At 42.1% G+C, this 22,916-nt stretch overlaps 1 protein-coding gene across 2 annotated transcripts; it reads right to left on the minus strand.

The window, feature by feature from the left end:
* Nucleotides 1–5,862: 5,862 nt before the first annotated feature.
* LOC130130699 (uncharacterized) lies at nt 5,863–22,853 on the minus strand. 2 transcript variants are annotated; one of them, XM_056300480.1, is made up of 18 exons: nt 22,654–22,853; nt 22,473–22,495; nt 18,965–19,031; nt 17,809–18,008; nt 17,603–17,665; nt 17,414–17,482; nt 17,091–17,294; nt 16,735–16,899; nt 13,174–13,237; nt 12,349–12,439; nt 12,098–12,239; nt 11,599–11,703; nt 11,182–11,281; nt 10,731–10,971; nt 9,575–9,649; nt 9,284–9,386; nt 8,773–8,888; nt 5,863–6,861 (listed from the first exon to the last, which is right to left on the minus strand). In XM_056300480.1, exons 1-18 carry the CDS (start codon nt 22,676–22,678, stop codon nt 6,762–6,764), a joined length of 1,953 nt encoding a protein of 650 aa, XP_056156455.1. In that variant the 5' UTR covers nt 22,679–22,853; the 3' UTR covers nt 5,863–6,761. The 2 variants fall into 2 exon arrangements, with proteins under 2 accessions (XP_056156455.1, XP_056156454.1); XM_056300479.1 differs by having other exon boundaries at nt 10,731–10,974.
* Between the last annotated feature and the right edge of the window lie 63 nt (nt 22,854–22,916).

Here is a 22,916-nt window from a genome sequence, read left to right on the forward strand (position 1 = left end):
CTATTTTTGGGGAGTTCACTGACAGTTGAACCTTTGAGAAATTTCCTCATTAATCCATGCAGCGGCATCACCAGACCTATTTAAGAGGCTTTGCACCCCCCCCTAAAATTCAGTATCGCCCTCCTCAATAATTTTGAAGCCACCAGCTTTATTAACTGCATATTTTTCAGGTTGATTCAGCATGTGAAAGTATGCCATTGATCACAAATATCATATGATGCTGGGAAAAGGCTGGTGCCAGGACCCAGCTCAGACTACTGGGTGGCGTGTGCGTGTGTGTGTGTGTGTGTGTGTGTGTGTGTGTGTGTTTGTTTGCATACTGTGAAGGGAAACCACTGAACTGGGTGAAACTGGTGACACACGAGTCAACTGTACAAACTGTCTGCACACTCTGCACATTGTTAAACGTTTTGACAAAGACTGGCACTTACCAGCTAAGTCAAATATCATTAAAATGAGATTACCAGAGTGTAGAGACACCTGTCACAAGCTGAATTTACTATGATGTGTAAGTCCTTATGAAACTAGTATGTTAGGCCACTGTTGGTAGAGACCAACAGCGGCCTTTGCGAGCCTTAGAATATAACTTGACTGATTTTATCCAATGAAGTTCATTAAGTAAATTTGCCAGCGTCTGTACATTGATATAACTTAACACAAATATTCCAAGCAAGCACAAGCAGCAACCAAAGACAGTCAGGTCAGAAACAAAGAGCAGGGGTGTCCGGGTAGCGTAGCGGTCTATTCCGCCTACCAACACAGGGATCGCCGGTTCGAATCCCCGTGTTACCTCCGGCTTAGTCAGGCGTCTCTACAGACACAATTGGCCGTGTCTGCGGGTGGGAAGCCCGCTGTGGGTATGTGTCCCGGTCGCTGCACTAGTGCCTCCTCTGGTCGGCTGGGGGCACCTGTTCGAGGGGGAGGGGGAACTGAGGGGATTAGTGTGATCCTCTCACACGCTACGTCCCCCTGGTGAAACTCCTCTGTCAGGTGAAAAGAAACGGCTGGCGACTCCACATGTATTGGAGGAGGCATGTTGTAGTTTGCAGCCCTCCCCAGATCGGCAGAGGGGGTGAAGCAGAGACCAGGACGGCTCGGAAGAGTGGGGTAATTGGCTGGGTGCAATTGGGTAGAAAACGGGGGGGGGGGGGCAGAGCAGGAAACAATTGACCCTGATTGTAAATTCTTGTAAAACAATGGGTCTTGCTTATCGGTAGGTGCGATATACAAAACAGTTTGGAAAACATTAACACGTCAAATGAAACATTTTAAATATCCTTAAACACGAAACTTCATTAAAAGCTCCATGCCAAAAGCTGATACAAGGTTATTTTAGCGGTTAATCCATGTGTAGTTCTGTGAATAAGGCTCATTATGTGGTAAATTGCATTACTCATCTTTGAATTATAATCTACATGCTTGCCATCGAGTGTGCTGTTAAATAAGATAAATTGAATAATTCTAATATAATTTATCTAATATTAATATTAAAAAGGGATAGTTACCCATTTCTCCTGGTGAAGAATTGCCCCCCCATAGAGGCTCGGCCCCCCCCAAACATAAAACTCTGGCAACGGCCCTGAATCCATGTCAGACATTTAAAACATGTTCAATGCCATTTAAAGAACTACTTTTTTTTTTAAAGAACCACTTTTTTTCTATTCTTTCTTTTTTACAGCTTTAATATTTGAATCGTTTTGGTAGTTCTCACACCACAGGAGCAAAAGAGAAAAATGAGGCACTTCTAAATCTTTCAACCCCCATTGAGTTACCAACGTTTCTGGTACACGATGAGATTCCTTACACATTTTTACCTCAACAACTCACCTACTTAAATAAGGGGATAAAGTAAACTAGATCAGATTTGGTCCCAGCCCTGGAAACAGTTTGTTCCCAAAAATTAAGGGACTCATTATCCATTCACACAGTCACATTTGATCTCAGAAATATGCGCATATTATCTAATATACATATGATAATGATGATGATATAATATTCATATGTAGAAAGTGATACTGTGGGGGCGTCCAGGTGGCATGGCGGTCTATTACATTGTCTACCAACACAGGGATCGCCAGTTCAAATCCCGTGTTGGTTGAGCTTCCCTACAGACACAATTGGCCGTGTCTGCGGGCAGGAAGCCGGATGTGGGTATGTGTCCTGGTCGCTGCACTAACGCCTCCTCTGGTCAGTCGGGGTGCCTGTTCGGGGAGGGAGGGGGAACTGGGAGGAATAGCGTGATCCTCCCATGCCCTACGTCCCCCTGGTGAAACTCCTCACTGTCAGGTGAAAAGCAGCGGCTGGCGACTCCACATGTATCGGAGGAGGCACGTGGTAGTCTGCAGCCCTCCCTGGATCGGCAGAGGGGGTGGAGCAGCAGCAACCAGGACGGCTCGGAGGAGTGGGGTGATTGGCCAAGTACAACTGGGGAGAAAAAAGGGCGGGAAAAAAAGTAATATTGTTGTTTCGGTCGCCCTTTCAGAAAAAATCAACAGAGTTTGATGTAGGTTTGTGTGTCTCCAAACAGAAGAGAGTGAACGAGGAGGTCTACCTCAGGATGGAAGACAAGGTGACGGGGACAGTAGAGTTGATATAGACCCGTACAGGGAGAGCCGTCACTGTCACACTTTTATATTATGGCAAAACAATGCCATGGCAATGTTAAAATCACTGTAATTGAAGCAATTATTTCACCAACATCTTTGTGATGGGAAAAAAAACTCATGTTGACAAAGGATCTCATACTGCATGTTACTGCTCTCACAGGGCATTTAGCAGCATTTGCGTCTGTTCGTTACTGCTGATGCCATTCTGGGTTCTGTTGTGGTTCAAATCCATGGTAGACTGCTCGACATCGATCTATTCCTTGGAAAATTACATGGTTGTATACACACTACAGCCTCCGCTTGAATATATCACAGCCGAGTGGAAGTCAATTCTGCATGAAAACAGTCCAGTCACATTCAACAGTTTCCCAACAGCGTGTTGTTTTGATAGGATTTCACTGACTACTGAGAGACGGTCAAAATGGGATTTCAGCAAAGGAACTTGTTTTCAGCTACTAGCTAATAATACTGCTCACTTAAGATGCAGCACTTCCATCATTCCGGGTCACACAGATTTGGTCATGTGAAACAAATATGCTTAATAGGTGAGGAAATGTACGTAACATCACATCAAATGGAAAGCTCTGCTGCTCATTTCTGATCAAATCTCTCTCAAAATCTCACTCGTGCCAACAGATTGAAAAACTACAAATATTTAACACAGATGTTGTTAACCAAAGTTATCGAGCCAGGCAGCCAGCCCTGAAGTCAGAAAACAGTCCAAGGGGGAGAAAAAAAAGAAGGGGGGGGGGTTAAAAAATGTAAACTTGGGCGTCCGGGTAGCATCGTGGTCTATTCTGCTGCCTACTAACACTGGGGTCGCTGGTTAGAGTCCCCATGTTACCTCCGGCTTGGTCAGGCGTTCCAACAAACACAATTGGCCGTGTCTGCGGGTGGGAAGCCGGATATGGGTATGTGTCCCGGCCGCTGCTCCACCCCCTCTGCCAAGCTGGGGAGAGCAGCAGACTACCACATGCCTCCTCCGATACATGTGGAGTCCCCAGCCACTTCTTTTCACCTGCCAGTGAGGAGTTTCACCGGGGGGACGTAGCGCGCAGGAGGATCACACTATTCCCCCCAGTTCTCCCTCCCCCCCTGCACAGGCGCCCTGACTGACCAGAGGAGGCGCTAGTGCAGTGACCAGGACACATACACACATCCGGCTTCCCACCTGCAGACGGGGCCAATTGTGTCTGTAGGGACACCTGACCAAGGCGGAGGTAACAAAGGGATGGGAACCAGCCATCCCCGTGTTGGCAGGCAACGGAATAGACCACTACCCTACCCGGACGCCCTGTAGAAGGCTTTGTTTCATTTTCAGAATTTAGAGTGCTGGGAACAAGATGAAGAAATTTGTGGATTGAAAATGTGTTTGTGTCCTTAAGGCTCTAACATAGTTATATAAAAACGCTAAACTCTCTGTGTTGATTAGAGGGATTAGAGAGGCTCAGCTTTAGTCTTACCGAGAGGAGAAATGTTTAAGAATTTAAGGAGCGCAACCTTGTGTCCTTACTTGACCGTCATCCTATTAAGAACCCACGTCAAACCACATGGAGTAACCCTGTGTAGGCAGACGGCAGTTGTTGGCTCAGTGTTGTGATGCCAGCATCTTGATTATTTCTCTGCTTCTCTTCCATTTCCATATCTTGTCCTATTGGGGCAAGACACTAAAAACTTGGGCAATATGAATGAATTATTTGGCAATTTTAGTAACAGAAATGCAGTCATTTTACTAATTTGCAAACTACTGCAGATGCCCCTTAATGAAGACATCTGTGTTGCATCTAAATCTGTACTTATAAATGGTTTGTAGTTAATCCTATAATGTGCGATGTGGTGCTTTATGAAGGTGGGGGTGCTGGGGATATTAATGGAATATCTGAACATTTGTTTTAAAAATTTTGAACAGTATATAATAAGGTGCCTGTCGGAAAATAGATGAAAAAATATGTTTAAAATGTGCAAATTTAATTAACTCCTCCGATTGACGTGACGTCGTTGCGTCTGGTCAGGGTCAGCTAAACTTTGCCAATTCTCAAACTTGGGGGGGGGGGGCATTTGGCAGAAGCGGGAGCTAATCAACCAAAATAGCAACAGAACAAGAGGACATGGTGTCCAGTTGTTATACGTGTGTGTTATGGCAGTGTTTCCCAACCCAGTCCTCAAGGAACCCCTATCCTGCAGATTTTCTGTGCAACCCTGAATAGGTACCTGTTTGTAGTTATTCAACCAATCGGCAATGAATTTTGTCAGATGTTGCACACCTTGCATAATTAAGTGCTGTGAGATGATTGATTAAGTACAAGCAGGGCTACCTATGCAGGGTTACAATGAAAATCTGTAGGATAGGGGGTCCTTGAGGACTGGGTTGGAAAACGTTGTGTTATGGCACTACTGTGGCAGCTCCGGCTGCCAGAGATGCCACGGCAGCCACCGCCGTTTGTGGCATGTGTAGGCTATAGCCCATAAGGCTAAGCAATAGGAACACCACCATTATATTATGCTGACGTAATGGCTGAAACCCATGTTTACAGAATGCCTGTGTTCGACAGAATATACATTTTCAATAGCAGACTGCTCCCAGTAACCAGCAAATTAGCCCGTAGTCAGTTTTTCTGTTGTTCAGTAACATATCTCATGTCTTATCAATGTGGCAGGAGTAGCCTATCCTCTTTACGCTTTAAAAAGGCCCCGGGTTGTGCATTTGTTATTTGCTAGTCTTTTCCCCTTACTGTTGCCGAAACCTGATGTTGTATAAATATATATGTGCTGAAGAAGTGTGTAAGTGCGTGCACATACATAGTCATGCATGCACATTTATACTGTGCAGCGCCCCTCAGTGAAAATATGTTCCTGCACGCATGGCCACAGCACCCCACTGTAGTCTGAGTTTAGCCAACACTTTATATGCCGAGAGGCGCGTTCGAATATCAAACTGCCACGGCAGCCTACCATTTCTTGCACCATTGTTTCGGGTACAACTGCTGGCATGTCCGTCATTCCATCAGTTAGTTAATGACTGGAAGACTACATGCGCCAAATAAGCAGTTCGCTGTACATGGCATTTTGTTTGCACGAGCAATCTTAAGACTATGAGTAGCAATGTTCACCGTCCAGAATTTGTATTCAGCGACACACATCTGAACGCTACTCCAAGCTGCCAATAAGCTGTGGAAGCATTGCTTTGCATATGCTGCCATCTGTTGGTCATCCAGCCTCCAATATACATCAGAAAAATTCATGACCCAAAGTAACGTGGACTGTTGGATAAACTTTAATTCTTCTTGGACATTAAAATACAAATACTTCAACACTTGGCCTTAATACAGGCTCATGACTGACATATAAATTGATTTCTGACAATTGACGGTTTGTGTAATAATTGTTACGCTTGATGAACAACAAAAGAAACAGAACCGCAGGGTGAAAAGAGCAATACTAAAGCAGCAGTGCAAGTATCCATCCCTACATTTTACAAGATCATGAAACTATGTCTTTCGGGATTATCTGTAGGAGTAAGATTGTCATGAAGCTCAAATTTAAATCAAACATGTAGTAGATATAGTCAGTGGATTTCTCTGTAGATACAAACTGGCTAAAAATGTATGATACCTTTTTGCCCATTAGCAATGCTAATGTCTTGCTTTTTCCCCACAATTTCTGTCTGTTAGTTTGTAATTGGTGTGGCTAATGGAAAAACAACTAAATGATTATTTAACGGTTATTTCTATTCAAATCACACCGTTCAAACAAAATGTGTGGCTTGGACAGGAACCTGAGCAGAGGATGAATACACAATCCAGTTTCCACAGAGAAATATTTCCGTTTGACTTACAGGAATTTGGCAAAAAGATACTTTTTGGAAACTTGTAATAAACAATTAAGGCCATCACTGTTTTGTTTTTTGACAAATATAAAAAAAGTGGAATTCAATCAAGATCAGCAGCTTCCATCTTTGGTAGCCGCTACATTTAGAAGGATTAAAATCATAAAAAAATACATGTTATCCAGTGAGTATCAGTTGCTAAAGTTCTACTTTTTAAACTTATTATTCATTTAATCTCGTTAGAAATATGCAATAAGAACTGACAAAGCCTTAAACAGTGTTGATGTCACTGACTGGGGGGGTTCACACCGTTGATAGTCTTGTTGCGGTTAATGGTTGTCGATGCCTTTATGCTCAGGGACATGTCTATATGCACAGCCAGGTCTTCGGTAACATCCGACACTCCGCCAGTAGACGCACTCGCCTTGCCTAAAAGCACACAAAGGTTTAAGGTTTGGCAAAGCTTAAATGGTATACCGAGTAGCATTATGCGGCATGTGGTTTGTAAACGCAACTTGAAAATGTATCCCCTCCTTCCTGGCTCAAGAAGATGGTCACTTTTCGCCCCCTTTCACTCTTTCAGTGCTTACCAATGGATGAAAGCCAACCCCAAATTGGCTCTTGTTTTGGATCATGTATTTTCGTTTTTTAGGTGCAGTGTCCACCATTATGTGTCAGTTCAGCTGTAACACGCTAGCTGCAGTTTAACAGAATTCCACCCTCACAAGCAGTGCTGTCGGTTGTAGGCAATGACTGACAGACCCACTGCCGAAAAGGCTGACACCCAGAAACATCCCAAACATGTAGAAAACAAGAAATACAGAGGTCAGGGTCTCTTCTGACACAGACAAGCAATGAGCCATAAGTATGACTGAGTCGCACGTTTATGGATTAGTTCATACGGTTTCGAGGGAGGGAATCCTTCTCAGTATGCCTTTAAGTTCATATGTTTGAGATCATTAGTTTAACTCAAGCAATAATTATTTTCAGTTCAAAGGTAACCAATGTAGTTTTGCCACTAGTGGCGCTATAGGGGTGGCATGGCTCAGGAGGTAGAGCGGGTCGTCTAGTAATGAGAAGGTCGTTGGTTCGATCCCCAGCTCTTGGAGAGAGCGTGTCGAAGTAACCTTGAGCAAGACACTGAACCCTTAACTGCTCCTGATGAGCAGGTTGGCACCTTGCATGGGAGCCTCCACCGTCAGTGTGTCAATGTGAGGCACACACTGTAAAGCGCCTTGAGTGGGCGCTAGACTAGAAAAGCGTTATATAAATACAGTCCATTTACCATTTACAAAGCAGCGGGTCCCTGTATTGTTTGTGCCACATGTTCGTCCAGCACGTGCGCGAGGACGCACATGCACGCCACGAGCAAGGGTTGACAAATTACACATATCCACAGAAAAAACACTAAGAACAGGGACATCAATATGCTCCCAATAAATAAAAAACAGAAAAAGAAGGTCAGGAGAATTATGTCGACCGCAAGAGGCAAAGAAATTAAAACCTGACCGTGATGCAGAACAAAGACAACAGAAAGATAAAGGAGTAGATACAGCAAGTCCTGGCTGATGTTCAACAGCTCAAAGTGTTCCCTGGTTTCAGCCTCAGGCATACTAAACACCATATTCCGGGCAAGGGAACTGTTTTAAAAACAAAAAACAAATGTGTAAATACTGTCGCACATCGTTATGTTGTATCATTTAAACTCTGATAATCTGTGCAAATGATGAACAGCTTTTATTATCTTCCATTTGTTATACAAAGGCATAGGAATAGTAAATGCTGTATTTAGATTTTGTTGAGCACAATAAAACCAACATAGAACTATGTCACATACGAGTTTTGATCATGAAAATAATTATCAGTGACACTAAATAGGCTAATTTACATCCTTGAAACAAAAGGTGAATGAGGCCTCACGCTCATTTCACTTGGTTACACTCAATTCGACAACTGCTGGCAGCAGCATGCCGATGCAACGCGATGGTCTGACAATAAAAAGAACATCATCCGTCGTGAATAATGCCGCTTTCATTACAAAATACGGCTTACGGGGTAGGCAATACATGGAATAGGTTTATTAGGTTTCAAGGACACACACACACAATGTGTTTTGATGAGAAATTTTAAATGTAAACAAAAACCGAGTGTGTTTACAAGGAAAACTCCCTTTAATGAGGTGGTGCTTGGTAGGTCGACAATATCCAGATATAAAGAAGAATTGTCATTACTGTGGTGTAACTGACTGCTGATGCTCACAACTGCAAACACAAACACTCCAAAGGGGGAAGGGGAAAAAAAAGCAAAACACACTTCTTACAGCTGTTATTCGTCACTCACTTGAAACAATCATTTGGCTGGTCTTCAGCTCTGAGGGCCAACTTGGAGATGCCCATGCCCTTAGGAATCCTGTCGGGGTATCGCACGACGATATTGTTGCCCATTAAAACATAGCCCTAAAAGGACAAGCAGATGTTTAAAAAAAAAGATAGGAAAAAGCAAAGCAAGGTGGCATGTTGCCAAGTGAGAACATCTCCCTATCCTCCAGTCTCTACTGCCCACCTATAATTTCTTACTACCCCTGCAGTTTTCCACCTAAATCCACTTTACTAATGATCTAGCACCCCAAAAATGGACCTGAGCTTGACCTAAATGTATATCTCTGTTCAAAAAGATGAATGATCCCTGTAACTAGGAAAGTGGTTTTCATTACATCTTATTGAACTGTTGCCCAGTTAACAAGTTCAACAGTAGTCGGAGAGGGGGGAGTCAGATGTCCATAGTTGGAACGGTGTGATTCAAGCCTGTAATCTAAGAGTCTGACCTACCCACCATTTCCAGAGATACTTACATGAAACCGCCGGATGGCATCATCACAATGGTCTTTTTTGGTAAAGTTGACAAAGGCACACCTTTTGTTAATCAGAAGCTTGATACTATATATCTGTCCGACACTGCAAGGGAAGAAGAACATATTGGTGAAGGGAGATGGCTCCAATCATCAAACCAATGCAGCTTTTGGGCACATGGACTACATTTTTACCAGGATGGAGGCTACTTAATCTGTTGAATTCTTATCAAAAATAAATCTACATTATTTTGGAATGAAACCCTCCACAGATACACTGGTGTGTTCTCTCACCTGCTGAATAGTTTGGCAACTGTGGATTCTTGAACTGTGGGAACCAAGTTTCCCACCCAAATAGGAAACAGCTCCCTGTCAAAACAAGGAAAACAAGTTGTTACATACATGTTAGCTACGTTTGATAGTGAACATTACACAGTAATAATGGAAAAGGAAAGAGTGCGGTAGATGTTTTGAGTGCCCCCCCCCCCCCCCCCAATTGTGTATGGCCAATTACCCCACTCTTCCGAGCCGTCCTGGTCACTGTTCCACCCCCTCTGGGGAGGGAGGGCTGGAGACTACCACATGCCTCCTCCGATACATGTGGAGTTGCCAGCCGCTTCTTTTCACCTGCCAGTGAGGAGATTCACCAGGGGGACGTAGCGCGTGGGAGGATCACGCTACCCCCCCCCGAACAGGTGCCCCCACCGACCAGAGGAGGCGCTAGTGCAGTGACCAGGACACATAGCCACCTCTGGCTCCCCACCCGCAGACACAGCCAATTGTGTCTGTAAGGACGCCCTACTAAGCTGAAGGTAACATGGGGATTGACCCAGCAATTCCCGTGTTGGTAGGCAACGGAATAGACTGCCACGCTACCCGGACACCCTCCTGAGTTCCTATTTTTACCTTTGCATATTATCGTATTGTAAACAATAGTCAGAACCACTAGAAAGCATAAAAAATGATTCAACGATATTCTATCTTGGAATTAGCAGACTAATAAAATTACCCTCTGCATCAACGATTACCATTACATAAAATTGTTTTTTTTTTATAATGTAAATACAACCTACGATAGAAGGTTCACCAGCTTGCAGTAATTCGAGAGTTTACAGAGAAACTAATTGACTGGTAAGACGTTGAATTTTAGACAAGGTTAATCAAAAGGCATGTTGTACAAAGGACGGAAAAAAATGGAACAAAGCTTCTTCTACTAGCTCTGTCCCTTCAAGATATAGCAAAATAAAGAAGAAATTATTTCTGTTACGAACTAATTGTACTAAAGTGCAAATTATTATACTGTATATCTCTTTACAAACAATTGGACACAGAACAATATCAATTCAAGTTTTATCACTTACAGAAGCTCTCATTCATAAAACATCAGCATTCATCAAGTAATTTGGTGGGCTGAATTTTAACCTTGTGCTGCAATTGTTTTGACACTCACAGTTGCTGTTGGTGAGCTTCTGCGTCCTTCTCAAGATGTTTATGAAGGGGCCTTGGCTCACTCTGGATATTAGACTTATTCTGGATTGGACCCAAGGGTCTATTCATAAGTGGGTGTTTTGGTGGATCCTGGGCCTGAGGAGGAAGGAGGGGTTTGGAGTTGGCAGAGGAAGCGACAGGGGTTCTGCTGGTCGTCTCAGACAAGGCTGGTGGGAGAGTTTTATGGACTTGGGCAGAGGTGGCTTCTAGGCACAGAAACAAGTGTTCAACATTGTTAAACATTGCAAAAAATGGACACTTAGTAAATTAGCAGTGAATCGGCTGGAATTAACAGAACAAATTCATTAAGACTGATACACTTGAGGATTTAAAAAATAAGACATCACCCATGCAAGTAGAGGTATACTTCCTTGAGCAAGAGTAGCACTAGTGCAACACAAGTTAACACTCACCTGATCTACCATTTAATTTAGACAGCACCTCCAGTGCCTTATTTACTGTCCCGTGAATTATTAAGGCATTTGAGCTCTGCTCCCTTGAAAAGCCGTACTCCTGCAACGAGACCAAAGAACCCCTCGGTATCAATAGCACAAGAACACGTAGGAGTCTATTCATCATCTCTGCACAGGCAAAGTAGAGAATGGCAGATTCTCTACATTACCTGACAGTTCTCATCAAGCAAAGACTAGATATATGATTAGGCAAATACTAATGTAGAAAAGTGTCATTAAAAACACTAACAGTCTAACTTACTTGTATGCCAAAATATAAAGTAACAGAATACACCATGACCCTTTAATTTCTGAATTGGCTTTGGCCTAACCTGCTGATAACCGGCACAAGAATCGAAATAAATCACCACTACCTACCATTAGTTGCGATATCTGCACACGCATCAGTTCCTGGGCAGCATCTGCACAGCTGCTGTTGAGCTTCAGAACATTCTTAAAAGCCTCTGCAGCCTCGTCATAACTCTGTGGGAAGAAGGACCCATCATAAGCTCTACAAAGTACTGTCTCCAATTATCGATTCAGTTACACACTGCAGGGCTTAGCACAGTTACAAAGTATTTAGGGGAAGGAATAGATCACTCAAGAAATTATACATAATTCTAAGTAGACAGCAAATTGATGAGAGCTGGGGGAAGAATACAGCTCTGACAAAAAACTGTGTCCCAGGGTAGCCCAATGACACTTGGTATTAACAGACCGGTGTTGCAACAAGGTCAACATGACCGCAATATCACTTTGACCCAAAAATATTGCATCAGGTTCTTACAGCACACAAACTGTGACCTGGCTACAGGACAGGGACAGGTGCAAAGGGCAGGTATGGAAGGTACAGACTTGTAAGTTCATGTCCATTTACCTTTAAACCTGCCAGAGCTCTGCCTCTCCTATAATGACCTTTGACCCAGCTGGGAAATATGCTGAGGGACAGCTCAGCATCGGTCAGCGCCTTTTGATACTCCTGCATCTTCTCAAAACAGTAGGAGCGGTTTCCAAACAGCCTGTGGTAGAAATTAACAAGAAATCAACTTCAGTTTCACTGTTGGTTTACAAAGGATATTTGGTGGTTTCACACATTGTCCGAGATTGTGCTGTGATAAAATTACTCACCTATAATCTGTAGGGTTGTGCTTAATTGCGTCTGTATAATGCTTCACAGCAGTAACAAATTGTCCAGCTTGAGCGTACTTATTTCCAAGCTCTATAAAAGAAAATAATTTAAGTTATTTCTTTGAGAATAATAATTGTCCCCCAAAATACAAATGAGGTATTTCTCTATTTGATGCACACTGCAGAACAAGAGATCTTCTGGCACTTGGGATCAAGTGCGTGTCAAACAAGTCATTAAACAGTCATGCATAACAGAAGAAGTAATGTGTTGTTTCTAAAAATATGGAGGGTCATGAAGAAGTCATGTATGTTATTTCTGAAAAACTGTTACTGCTACCAAAAAAGGCAAGAACCAACTGTCTGAAGTGCGAGCCTGGTAGACTGCACTGTGTCAAAAGTTAAAGATAACATTTGTTCTTGTCTATTCTTCCTTTTTCTGTGTCATCTTCCATTTTCCAGGACACATTCTGTCCCGTGGGATTGAGCAGAGCCAATACATTACTTTATCTTTCTCAATAATTACTTGATGGGCATTAACATGCATTAACATATTCCTATAATTTTACCTATTTTCAATTTGTTCTGTTTACATTTTTTTGCTTTTATATTGGTTTCAGTTCACTGATAATTTCTGATTGATTGATGATACACTTATTGGCAATTTATACATAATGGAAATTTCTGATTTACTAACGTTTAACAAAACTGTTAGTTGGCCTGATTCATTCTCTCCCATCACAATCATATGACCTCACCACAAACAAGACAGTTACTCAGCTTGCTGACACTGATGTTTAGATAAGTGGGGAGGGAAAAAAAACTCACCTGCAAGTTCTGTACTTATTTTTAGGTTATCTTCAAGACTGGGGTTGCTTGGGGCGGCAGTATTCTGTCAAAACCAGAAAGGAGAAAAAAAACCCTGATAAGTGGGCATACCGTAGCTCCTCCAAAAGATCCTTTCCCGGCAATAGTGCTATAAACGCAGCTCATTTGTTTTTGAAACGTTCACTAGATGTTTGGAGCTACTGTTGGGTCTGAATGGCTGTTAGGAAGTGATTTTTAAGCACCTACGTGAGGAAGGAACTCAATTTGCTGTCAACAAGTCCTCTATAAACGACCCCAATTATGACTTGATTCTTTTGTGAAAATACAGGGGTCACCGTGACAAGCCATACCTGAGTCAATCGTCAAAACAAACAAAACACAAGCCTGTGATGTTACGCGGAAAACAGTTTGTCTAAGCTGGCCTCCCCGCAGACTCTCAAGGTCAACTATACAGATAACCAAAAGACTCTGCCTTCAAGAACTGATTGTAATATGGAGGACTGGCTTCACATCTTCCCGCTATCTCATACTCTTAGTAGAAAGTCTATCTCACACTCTTCAAAGTTTCAACATGGGTTCTGAGTTTACTTTAACTTGAATTGTTCACTGAACCATAAGGTTGAATCTTACAAAAAGGTTACTTCACTTGTACTTGAGTTAAGGTTAAATACTCGGACCGTGCTTCAGCTGTACAACACAATGTTTACATTCTTTGGATGTGACCACATACCCATACCAACACAAGCTGAAGGTGGATGTTTAAGGGTTTTTTAAGCAGTTTTTGGGGTTGTCCTTGGGTAGAGGGATGATATGCCATCTACCTGAATGCCAGAACTGGAGTTGTAAGAATGTCACATTTGGGAATTTTGTTGCTCTTTACAGATCCCAATGAGTTCGAGACTTCTCTCAAAAAAAGCTGACAATAACATCTTTCAAATAAACCCCTTCACTGGTTAGTTAGTTGGTTACACTTCTCAAGAAGTAAGTCTTATTTCAATAAAACAATCATAAAATGCACATTACCCAACACTAAATAAGGGTGATACGTATATTCCCAGTTGCTGTCTTGTTGTCTCCACAGAATATTTTGGGAGGAAAAAAAAAAACCTTTATCCATCTATCTATCTAATATATATATAAAAGATTCAGTGATTCAAGTAAATTCTTTAATGGACAGTACAAGCCTGTTTCATACCATAAGCAATCATCAGCTAATGATTGACAGCTGATGATTGCTTATGGCATGGACCAGGCTTGTACTGTCCATTAAAGAATTTACTCGACTTGCTGGATTATTTTGCTCATTTGCTAAGCACTTTCCCTTGAGTGTTTCTTTTAACAAAGTTATATATACACACACACACACATGTAAATGGACTGCATTTTATAGAGCGCTTTTGACACACACACGCGCGCAAAGCCCCGAGATGCAGGCTGTGTAAAGACACCCCTAAGACAGTCCAGCACTTAGTAACAGGCTGTAAAATGCTAGTTGGGAAAGTGTACACTGAAAGGCATAATCAAATGGCTGGGGTAGTGTACATGAATATCAGTACTGAATACAGACTGGAAGTCCTCAAGTCCAAATGGGAGACACTGCCAAAGGTGGTTGAGAATGACAGAGCTAAGATCCTGTGAGACTTCAAGTTCCAGACTGACAAGCAGGTGCTGGCTAACCAACCAGATATTGTGGTGGTCGACAAGGAACAGAAGACAACAGTAGTGATTGATGTAGCAATCCCGAGCGACGGCAACACAGGAAGAAAGAGCACAAGAAGCTAGAGAAATACCAAGGGCTGAGGGAAGAACTTGATCAGATGTGGAAGGTGAAATCCACAGTAGTCCCAGTGGTAATAGCAGCGCTAGGGACTGACCCCCAAACTGGGAGAGTGGCTCCAGTAGATTCCAGGAACAACATCTGAGGTCTCTGTCTGGAAGAGTGCAGTCCTAGGGACAGCTAATACTGCACAGAACCCTCAAAGTCCCAGGCCTCTGGTAGGATTTATATATATATATATATATATATATATATATATATATATATATGTGTGTGTGTGTGTGTGTGTGTGTGTGTGTGTGTGTGTATACACACATACATACACACACACACACACACACACACACACACACACACACACACACACACACACACACACAACCCATCATCTCGCAAAAATGGCACCTGTCAAGGGATATATTAGGCAGCAAGTGAACAGTCAGTTCTTGAAGTTGATGTGTTGGAAGCAAGAAAAACGGGCAAGCGTAAGGATCTGAGCAACTTTGACATGGGACAAATTGTGATGGCTAGACAACTGGGTCAGAGCATCTCCAAAATGGCAGGTCTTGTGGGGATTTTTCAGTAAGCAGTGGTCACTGCCTACCAAAAGAGGTCCAAAGAAAGATAGCTGGTAAAACGGCGACAGGGTGATAGGCGCCCAAGACTCACTGATCCACGTGGGGAGCAAAGGCTAGCCCATCTGGTCTGATCTCACAGAAGAGCTACTGTAGCTCAAATTGTTGAACAACTTAAAACTGGCTATGACAGACAGGTGTCAGAACACAGTGCATCGCAGCTGGCTGCGTAGACCCAGACTGGTCAGTGCCCATGATGACCCCTGGTCATCACCAGAAGCACCTACAATGGGCACGTGACCATCAGAATTTGACCATGGAGCAATGGAAGAAGGTGGTCTGGTCTGACAAATCACATCTTTTACATCATGTGGATAGCTAAGTGCGTGTGCATCATTTAGCTGGCTAAGAGATGGCAACAGGAGGCACTATGGGAAGAAGGCAAGCCGGCGGAAGCAGTGTGATGTGGGAAATGTTCTGCTGGGAATCCTTGGGTCCTGGCATTCATATGTATATTACTTTGACACCTACATAAACATTGTTTCAGACCAAGTACACCCCTTCATGGCAATGGTATTCCCTGATGGCAGTGGCTTCTTTCAGCAGGATAATGCGCCATGCCACACCGCAAACATTGTTCAGGAATGGTTTGAGGAATATGATAAAGAGTTCAAGGTGTTGCCTTGGCCTCCAAATTCCCCAGACTTCAATCCAATCGCGCACCTGTGGTATGTGCTGGGAAAACAAGTCTAATACTCGCAACTTACAGGACTTAAAGGACCTGCTGCGAATGTTTTGGTGCCAGATACCAAAGGACACTTTCAGAGGTCTTGTGGAGTCCATACCCCAATAGGTCAGAGCTGTTTTGGCAGCACAAGGGGGACCTACACAATATTAGGCAGGTGGTTTTAATGTTTTGGCTGATCGGTATATATCCCCTTTTCTCCTTCACAGACGTGTTCCATCTGTCAGCTATCCAAAGCCTAAAACGTTCTAGCTTTACCCTTTTCCCTTATAATGATTAACAGGGATTCACAACAGTCAGCGACTGATATAGATTTTCCACCTTAATTCACAGACAGTTTAATCCAATCCAGGATCAGGCAACAGTTTTGCACTGCGTGTAATACCGATAATGGGGGGGGGGGGTTAGATGAGAAATAAAATCAATTCCTCAATAGGATGTAATATTACATGCAATTTCCATACCTTATTTATATCATTCTGCTCTTCATTAGGTTTGTCCTTGGCTGGTTGAATTTCCTTTTTATTATTTATCTTTTTCTCCTTCTTTTCTTGTTTGGGCTTCTGCTCTAATTTTCTCTTGGCTATGTCTGCAGCCTTACTTACAAAGACACTGGTTAGGTCCAGTCCCTAAAGAGACCAAAAGAATACCGAATGCATCAATAAATTAGCAAAAAACAAACAAAAAGGTGTTTATGAACAAGAAAGAAAGCAATTATCATCATGGTTACAGGTTTTAGTCCTGTAAAACTGAACATACAACAAATTACTTGAGTGACAGCAAGAACAAAGATTTTTTTTTAGATGTGTATTTTTGGTACCTCACAGCTTTCCGATATACTCTCTGGGTCACTGCTCTCTTCATCGCTGGAGACTTCTTCACTACTACTGCTGCCGCTACTGTCTGCATCTTGTTTCCCCGATTGGCTCATATGTTTACCACTGGAAGTCTTCATTTTTTCAGTAGATTTATCATTTACCCCTTCATTTTCCTCTGCTTTCGACTGCTTAGAGTCACCTTTTCCCTACCAAAAAGAAATAAAAATGTCGTTTACTTCAAGAGGTTTTTGGCCGGAAACTTGTAATTTCATGGGTATAAAAAAAAAAAGTGAGTCAGGTCAGCTAAAAGTTATGTGACGTTTACCTGTACTTTTTTCTGTGAATTCCGTTTCTCCTTCTCTAACTTCTCGAGTCGTTTCCTCTCCCTCTGTTTCTGTTGAACAGGTATATGGGGTGTCAGACAGCTAGACTTTATTAACATGATGTAATATTACTTTTCAACTGCCTGCATGCTGTTAGGGAACAGATGGTAAAACGACATAACAAAACTCACCCGTTTCTTAAGCCGCTTCCTGTCGGCCTTTCCCATGTGTTTTTTGGTCTTTGTTTCAGCATGCTGAAGGGGTCGGCATGCATGACGTTAAAACACGCAAGTGAAACCAGTCAAAACAGAGCAGATTCAATGAAAAAGATAACTCAACTGACATTTTGTAACTTAAAAAGAATAAAAATAAATAAATAAGTAAAATCTGAACTCACGCCCTCAACAATCTCCTTCAGCTCTGGGGAAAAGTGAGGAGGCTCTTTTGCACTTGGAGGGAAATGTGCCCCAGGCACATATATAGGGTGGGAAGACTTTCCCGGACTCACATTTAATCTTCTGTTAATATTTACAGTAAACCCAGAAAACCCTGGGAAATCACCTTGGCGGGGTCCCCAAAATCTCTCGTCAGCATCATCTAGTGGATGTTCAATGGTCAGTGAGTGGGTCGACAAAAGGCATTCAAAACAGGTCAGCACCATGCACAAAGTACAGGGCTAATTTAATTCCATATCGCTTCTTTAGCTGAGTTAAATTTGGGACAGGTATCTTGGAAAACTTAGACCAAATGCATTTCATACATTTAGTTGTAATCCTAAGATTTACATTACCATCAAAGGTTCTTTTGGATACTTACTAGTGCAGATGTATTTAAAACAATAGCTAATATCATGAATAGTTCTGTAGTTGCTCGTTGGATAGGACTTTCTGGGATAAATGATAAACTACTAAGCATTTTAAGTCTTCTGACTTGTCAAATGACCAAAACCACAGGTAGCAGAAAGACCGAAGTTTAAGCACAGTTGTTGAGGCCAGCAAGAGGTATGGCAGTTTAAAGTAGGCCTTCAACCACAGGTAACTAACACGATCAATAACTGAAACCCAGGTTAGACCATGTTTTGTTCATCCATAAGGATAGAAGTACTGACATAATATCACTGACAATTAGGTTTCATTTTCAATTAATTTCTGGTATTTACAGTGCTCAAACACCACTGCAATTAACACCAACAGTCACTGTAGATGTCTGTGAATTAAAAAGACAATCATCAGGATTATAATTTTAAGTCTTGACAGAATGTGCCTCAGAATGAATATGAATTCATCAACACTAATTCTTAAATTAATGTGATTAATTTTATCAATAACACTGACAGCGGAGGAGTAAAATGGAAATTAATGAAGGCCAAGATCAGAAGAGGGAATAACAGGGCCTTATCTCAATCATTTCAGATCCAAAGAGAAAAAAGAACTGAGAAGTGACATTAAATTAGAGTGAGAATAGCTAGGGAAATTCCAAAAAACAATTCATATAAATAAAATATATCAAAATGAACTTTATTCATGAAAATACTTGTTGCTTGTCCTTCTTACCAAGACATCCAATGCTCACCATCCTTCGCACAGGAGAATGCAGTTCAAACATTTCCATCATTGCTTGCTGAGAGAGAGAAAGAGGCATGGAAATGAGTCCCGCATGGTTGCCCACATCTACAATGGTCTACTAGGTAGAAAAACAGCCAATGTGGAATTCAAAAGTCAGGTTATGAATTTTTTTTTTTTTTTATCTGTACTTTCAGTTTCAAGTCCTTTGCACATAGCTCAGCACTGCTTGCTACTATGAACTTCATATGATGATATTCAAAACTCATGAAAACATGTCCACCGACTTTGTTCCTCTACCAAGTGAACCATGGCAGGTTCTGCGGGTTTGTAAAGATGTTCATCAATGGGGATATATTTTAGTTTTGGGTAACTTAAGTCGTTAAAATGGGTGGAAGAAACAGAAATTACTCATGTTAAACTATAAACTGTCAAAGGTAACAAACTACAAGCTACACGATAAACAATTTTTTTTTTAAATTGATCACTTAATTCTCATTTGGTCAATAACTCAATTCACTTAGCTCCACCCCCCGTACAAATTTCAATTAACTTTTTTTAATTAACTTTTTGACATCACAGAATCAGTTCATGTGGACACAACGTTTATTGACAGAAACATTTCATCACTCATCTAAGTGACCTCTTCAATCTCAACGGACTGCAGGTCTCCCCACCCTTATAAACAATACAGTGGCATAACGACTGAAACCAACGATCAGTCTCATATGCAAATATAGCGTGACCATTAGCTAGAGTTTCAATGGCCATATGTACTATTCACAGAGGATTTGGGAATGTTTGCAATCACAGCATTGTAAGATGGCGACAGATGTACTCTTAGCTCCATTGTTTCAGGGATGGTCGTTCCCTCGTCACATAGATGGCCTCTTTGACTCCCCATTCAAACCAGCGTTCCTCCCTATCAAGGATGTACACATCCCCATCCTTGAAAGAGTGGTCACTGGCCTGTAGATGGGTGTAGACTGCAGAGTCCTGGCCTGACGTGTTAGCTCTTCTGAGTTGTGCCATCCTCTTGGCCAACGTCTGTTTAGTTTCCCCAATGTACAAGTCACTGCAATCCTCCAGGCACATAACAGCGTACACTATATTGCTCTGTTTGTGCCGGGGGATCCGATCCTTGGGGTGGACCAATTTCTGGCGCAATGTGTTTTAGGGTTTGAAAGCAACTGAGACGGTGTTTGGAAAATATGCATCTCAACTTTTCCGACACTCCTGCCACATATGGTATCACCACTGGTTTACGCTTGGGCAGCTACTGTCATTCTCCTCTCTTCGATTGGCTGGTGCACTGTTTGGGCGTCTTCCTGGCTTTGACAAATGCCCAGTTAGGATAAACACACTTAGCCAGGGCCTGTTTAATGTGGGATTTCTCCACTTCCCCGGCCGCTGTTTCGGTGGGGACGTCAGCTCGGTGGTACAGCGTTCTGATGACTCCTAATTTGTGCTCCAGTGGATGATGAGAGTCAAACCTTAAGTACCATTCAGAATATGTTGGTTTACAGTAAACATCAACAATCAAATGTCCCCCATCATCAATTGCAATTTCAGTCTAAAGCTAACCTGTCATTTTTCACATCCTCCCTTGGTGAACTTGATGTGGTTGTCCAGAGTTAATGTGGTTGGTGAAATGTGGACGTCCTGAGATTTAATTTTAAACCAGGTGTCATCCACAAATCTGAACCAATGGCTTGGTGGTGTCCCTGGATAGGACATCAGAGTCCTCTTTTTCACTTCCTCCATATAAAAGTTGGCCACTACAGGTGACACTGGGGAACCCATAGCACACCAATGCCTCTGCCTATAGTACTGCTCCGTGTATGTTAAGTATGTGGACACAGCTTCAGGAGCAGACACACTTGGTCAGTGTTAAGGGTAGTCCTATTGCTAAGACCGGGGTCATTTTGTAATTTCATATGGACTACCTCCAACACTTCATATACAGGAACACATCTGTTGCCATCTTACAATACTGTGGTTGCCAACATTCCAAAATCCTCTGTGACACATGGCAATTGAGTTAATGGTCACACCCACATTTGCATATGAAATTAATCATTGGTTTCGGTCATTGTGCAACTGTGTTGTTTGTAAGGGTGGGGCTATCTGCAGGTAGTTTAGACCAAGAGTTCACTTAGATGAGTGATGAAACATATTTGTCAATAAACATTGTATCCAGATGAACTGATTCAACTTTCTTTGATTTTCTTACCTGGATTATTGAGCATGCAAAGACATCTGTCACCATTTTACAATGCTGTGACTGCAACTATTCAGTTGAGACTGAGGAAGTCACTTACGCCCTTTTCCACTACATGGTACCGGCTCAACTCGACTCGACTCGCAGTGTAGTTTTCTATTACCGTAACAGTACCCCCTCAGTGTAGCTGGTCTGCAGTGATTTTGGTACCCGCTGTAGTTTTTTTGGAACCTCAACAAAGGTGGTACCAGAAAAGTGGTAACAGTTACCAAAATGCAAGTACTTTCCAGTAATGGAAAACGAAAAAGTTGAGTCGAGCTGGTACCATGTAGTGCAAAAGGGGCATTAGATGAGTGATGAAACGTTTCTCTCAATAAGATTTGTGTCCAGATGAACTGATTCAACTTTCTGTGATTTCCTTACACGGGTTACTGAGCATGTATAACTCTTTTGACAGTTGTCAGTAAATCTTTAAAATAATGAATGGCAAGTTATGTAGTTTAATAACGCATGATCGAAAGTGGAGATGAATGACAACGTTGGCTATCGTTTTTAATTCAAACTTTTTAAATGTATCATATCACATCACTTGAAAATGTCACTAAGCTTTCGCAAGATTCACCTGAATTTCATCAATATTGCCTTCAATTCATCCTTGCGTCCACCCACTATGAATGATGGTGTGCCCACTTGCTGGCCTTTCCTGCACTCACTCAATATCTGCACTCACCCAAGCAGTTAAATGTGACTCAACCATCAAAGAACCAATGGCCGTGGGAAATAACAGGCTTGTACTGTTACTAACAAAGATGATTCGAGGACTGTAGATAACTAATATGAAGCTGGGAAGTTTCCCATTTCCAAATGTATTGCCAGAACAGCTCCGAAGGAGATGAATGGTTGTTCATAACTGGTACGAATCGAGTTTGGTTTGAACTTTTTTCCCCTCTTGGTTCCCATCCCCCCCAAATCCCCGCTTTTTATCGAATTGAAGTTTTCCAACCATTCTCCTAGTGTAATTTCACCTTTCAATTCCCATTCCTCTATGGAGTTTAAGAGGATATGTCGGATCAAGTCCGACACCACGATTTGTATTTCGGTCCTGCATTATACGTGTTATTTTACTGCTGGATCAGTTCGGGGTTTAACACGTTCTGATGGCCTCTAGTTAACGCCCACCAGACAAACAAGACTGTTTCCCTCTAATATCGCAAAAGTCGAATTTCGGATACCTCTTTTGATACAAGCACCGAAGAAAATGTTATTAACTGTACTTACGACCACCCGAAAGTCCGCATATTCTAGAGGAAAGGGAGAAACAACAGTACAAAGTCAAAATTTACCAAAAAATGTTGACGTCTTTTGGTTAAAATTGGTCGATGTATCGGGAAACCTCGACAAGTAGGCTAGCAAACGTCATGCTGGCTATATTAGCCGCGGAAAAAAATATTTTCCGTACCTGGCTCGTCATCATACAGGTCCATCCTTAATTTTAAATAATTTGATATTTTGCTAGTTCGATATATGCAAAATGGGGGAGGTAATCCGTGACATACTACCAGTTACATTGACTAAAACACAATTTCTGGTTAACTAGCTCTTAAAGTTAACACCGCGCATGTTCCTGTGGTATTTTGTCTGATGGACTCAATTTGCTGCTGCTACTGCTTCTTCTTCCTCGTCTTCTGTTTCTTCTTCTTCTTCGAGTTTTAATGGCAACTG

Source organism: Lampris incognitus, chromosome 20 (genome assembly GCF_029633865.1).
Source record: "Lampris incognitus isolate fLamInc1 chromosome 20, fLamInc1.hap2, whole genome shotgun sequence".
In the NCBI taxonomy this organism is placed as follows: Eukaryota; Metazoa; Chordata; class Actinopteri; order Lampriformes; family Lampridae; genus Lampris; species Lampris incognitus.

Excerpts from the sequence above, each read along its gene's own strand:
- LOC130130699 (XM_056300479.1), bottom strand. The coding sequence starts at position 22,678 with ATGGACCTGTATGATGACGAGCCAG. Across the intron at positions 10,975-11,181 it reads TAAATTAAATGGTAGATCAG|AAGCCACCTCTGCCCAAGTC; the intron begins GTGAGTGTTAAC and ends TTCTGTGCCTAG. Across the intron at positions 9,650-10,730 it reads GAAGCTCACCAACAGCAACT|GGAGCTGTTTCCTATTTGGG; the intron begins GTGAGTGTCAAA and ends TTGTTTTGACAG.